Consider the following 3,891-nt stretch of genomic DNA (forward strand, 5'->3'; position numbering starts at 1 on the left):
TTCGGAGCTGCCTCACAAGTTGTGCTAAAGTTTTCCCATTTATAGGCCAATCTCTCCAGAGCAGGCTCTGGGAACTCAAAGGGGTTCCTGCCAGAAGGATCTGGGACAGCTAGCTGCACGAGTGTTACATTTCAACCATGTGCCCAAACAGTGAACTGCACTTCCACCAAGCATAAGTGACTTTTTCCTAGCACCGATTCTGCCTTCACTTTCGGATATGAAAAAATGTTTTCTGCCTTCTACCCTTCTCTACTCTCCTTTTAAAAAAACAAAGCATGTATATGTGTATTTATATTTAGATATATTCACAGTATCTTTTTTTTTCTTTAGGGAGTCTTACTCTGTCACCCAGGCTGAAGTGCAGTAGCACAATCATAGCTCACTGTAACCTCAAACTCCTGGGCTAAAGGGATCCTCCCACTTCAGCCTCCTGAGTAGCTGGGACTACAGGAGTGTGCCACTACATCTGGCTTTTTTTTTTTTTTTTTTGGTAGAGACGAGGTCCAGCTCTCTTGCCCTCGAACTCATGTCTTCAAGTGATCCTCCCAGCTCAGCCTCCTAAAATGCTGGTATTATAGGCGTGAGCCACCTCTCACAGCCCATAGTACCTTTTGATCCTCTTTAATAGTCCCTGAAAGTTGGTTTTGAGAAAAACAAATGAACCCATTTTCCAAACCTTTTTTGTGATAGATGCCAGAGGATAAAGCCCTTGATGGACAGGTGGCTCTCACAGTAGCAGTCTGGTTTCCAGGATCTCCTCTAAACATGAATGCAGAGACAACTCTAGCTTCTACAGTATTTAGTCGTGATGCAAGTAAATTTTATTTTTTTTAGCTTGAATTTAAAAGGAAACAACTTGTTGGACAGCCACGAGCAGTATTTGTAACCAATTTAATCTATAATAACCAATCTAATAAGTATGTGTATTGAGGGTGGGTAAAGTGGAGACAAAGGTGGCAGAAATGATCAGGTTTAAAAAATGGACATCTGGGTGACTTACTACACTAAACACAGCTTAAAGTACACATTTCTGAATTCTTGAATCTGCTTCTAAGAAGCTAAGTACCAAATTTATCTCCCTTCTTTAAAGTTTTGATCGCTCTCATCCCCATCCCTTCTCTCCACCAGCCACATCAATGATTACTGCATTTCCAAATACTGTAATGAATCAAGCACGTTTGCTTCAGTTCCGCCTAGGCATGAAAAGACCTCTAACATCAGCTTCCTTTTTGGGACTCCTACCTCCAAAGCAGGAATCAAGAGGGTATTCCTGCAGGCTTTTGCCATTGGACAGCCCTGGGAACTGCCTCCTAACGGGCACAGACATCCCAAAAGCATTTTATTCCCCACTCTGAACATTGTAAACGGATGGGAATGGAATTGGTCGTTAGATATTTACGACAAAACTCTCATTTTGACATTTCAACGCCTTCAGAGGAACACTCCTCAGCTCACCCACAAGCTTCAGAGAGGGTCTTGCCCCCGGGAATATGAAAAAGCCATTCCTCTCTATATACCTTCAGGCTTCCCAAAACCTGGTTAGGGAACAACCTCCTTTCCCTACGGCCCAGAGCCCAAATAAGATTATATCTCTCCCAGACGAGACACTGAGCCTTTGGGACAACGGGTAGGAGAAGGGGGGTGGCTAAATACTGACGGGTCCCCAAATGCCGGCCTGAGGCCAAAGCAATGTGTCCGGGCTACTCACCAGGAAAGCAGAGAGGATACCCTGCAGAGCGTCCAGCTTTTCTTCTTCCTCCTCCTCCTGCAGGACACCCAGAATGTAGGCGCCGTAAACGGCTCGGTCCACTCCCAGCGCCTCCAATCGTCCGTCTAGCCATGATCCAAAGCCGCCGCTCCCGCCATCGCCGGAGGCGACCGAGGTCACTTCGCTGGGCGCCGTCATCTTGGGGTCAGGGTCCTGCCAGCTCCTGGGGCGCCTACCGCAGTGCCTGACGGGCCGCGCCGCTGACCCACCGCGCATGCCCAAAGAGAGAGCCCACGCCCCTGCGTGCCGGGCGTAGAGCCCCGGCGACCTGTGGTGACCCGCTTGGACGTATCGTGTCTTCTAAATAAAGCGTCTTCGCGTAAGCGTTGTCACGTGCTCTCACAGGCTCCTTGGCAGGTGAGTATTCTTAACGGACTCTTTTTACAGTTGGGGAAGTTGAGAGAGGTTCAGTAACTTAGCCAAAGTCGCGCAGCTAATAACTAAACAGGACTGGAACTCAACTTCGATTCCAGCGCTTCCATCCACCTGACCGAGCTGCGCTTCCGCGCGCTCGTGGGGTGCTACACCACCCACTCCCACACAGCTTTCCTGCAGGAGCCTGCTGACTCTGCCCGGAATACCCAACGTCGCTGCAGACTGCTACCACCTTCGCCTTTCCAAGCCCTCCCCCATCAAAACTCAAGTTCCAGAAAACTTTCCCTGATTCCCTGCAATCTGTGTTAACAACACTCCAGTGTGCTGTGGTTGCTTCTCTGCACTTACCGGTTTGTACTTACCGCAGTTCAGGACACATAGTAGGCTCTTAATAAGTGACAGGCAACCTCAAATCATTTCTTTTATTCAGTCATTGATTCAACGCCTACTTTACCTTCTGCCAGGTGCTCACTGTTCTGAGCTTTTCATGTATTATATCTTGTAATCCTCCCTAAAATCCTGTAAGATGCTTTTATTGTCCACATTTTGAAGATAAAGATACAGATACAGAGTCACACAGCTAGAGGGAGCCTGACCAGAGGCAAGAGCTCCTCTGGCAGAGCTGCCAGAGCCTCAGCTGACTCCCTGGGTTGGAATCAATTACCCAAAACTTGAGTTGGCTTTACCTGAAGTGCCGAGGAGGCTGGCAGTGCCATGGCCTAACTTCTTCCTTCACCAACTATTGAGTGCCTACAGCACGGCATTATTGCTAGGTACTGAAAATACGAAAATGAATGTCACCAGATTTCTGTGTCCAGTGGGAACAGACGTGTTTAAACAAATGATGATAATATAATGAAAGAAATTAATACTATTTTTTTGGTTTTTTGCATAGAAAGATTCTCTGAAGAATAAATAAATGTTTTAATGGATCTTTGTCTAATGAGGTTGCAGTAGGATACCTGGAAGATTAAGTTAACTTTACCTGTTGGAGTGGTGTTGGAAGATGGTGGGGGGAGGAGCATGGGAAATCCAACCAGGCTTCCCGGTGGAGATGATGCTTGAACTTTCTGAAGAATGAGTACGAGATCTTTAGGTAAAGGGACTGGAAGGAAAAAAAGGGGAGATCCAGTTGCAGGGAACCGTGTGTTGCAAAGGCTTGTTAGGGGGCATCCAGAGAGTCATGTGTGGCTTGAGCAACAGGGTTCAAATAGAAGAAATTCAGGAGATGACAACAACAAAAGAAGGAAAGGGGCTTTTATACCTTGCAAAGGGCCTCCTCAACAAGTTCTCTACCCTTATTAGTATTGCGATAGTGTGAATAAAGGGACACCAAATGAATGTCACAAATACTAATGTAGAAATACAGGAAACTGTGAATTTTAGTCCCATGGTTTCCATGTGCTCACTGAATTAGAATGTGACACTAATGGAGTCAGAGGCCAGAGTCAGCCCCCAAACCTTGCCTCTTTTTCAAGTCCTCAGATGTTCTTTCTAATCCAGTGGCTGTCTTGTAGGTGGGGCTTGTCAGTTCACAAACTTGGGTGCCATCATGGCTCAAGGATAAAAGTTTGAGGTCAGTGCAGAGCCCCCATACCAGAAAAGTATCCCAAACTTGTTTGTTTTTTAGAAATACTTACAGACTCACAAGAAGCTTCAAAGATAGTACATAGAGTCCTGCACACCCTCACCCAGTTTCCTCCAATAGTGATATTGGTAAAACACACAAAGCTTTTTTTTTTTTTTTT

At 46.2% G+C, this 3,891-nt stretch overlaps 1 protein-coding gene across 2 annotated transcripts in view; it reads right to left on the reverse strand.

The window, feature by feature from the left end:
- The window catches only part of CCDC43 (coiled-coil domain containing 43), a 29,578-nt gene extending 27,622 nt beyond the window's left edge, over window positions 1-1,956 (reverse strand). For both annotated transcript variants that reach the window (XM_012661521.1, XM_012661519.1), the window contains exon 1: window positions 1,709-1,956. In XM_012661521.1, coding sequence (XP_012516975.1) covers window positions 1,709-1,906 — 198 coding nt within the window. In that variant the 5' untranslated portion in view covers window positions 1,907-1,956. The remainder of the gene's footprint in view (window positions 1-1,708) is intronic.
- Between the last annotated feature and the right edge of the window lie 1,935 nt (window positions 1,957-3,891).

The sequence above is a fragment of the Propithecus coquereli genome, unplaced genomic scaffold (genome assembly GCF_000956105.1).
Source record: "Propithecus coquereli isolate 6110/MARCELLA unplaced genomic scaffold, Pcoq_1.0 Scaffold714, whole genome shotgun sequence".
Taxonomy (NCBI): Eukaryota; Metazoa; Chordata; class Mammalia; order Primates; family Indriidae; genus Propithecus; species Propithecus coquereli.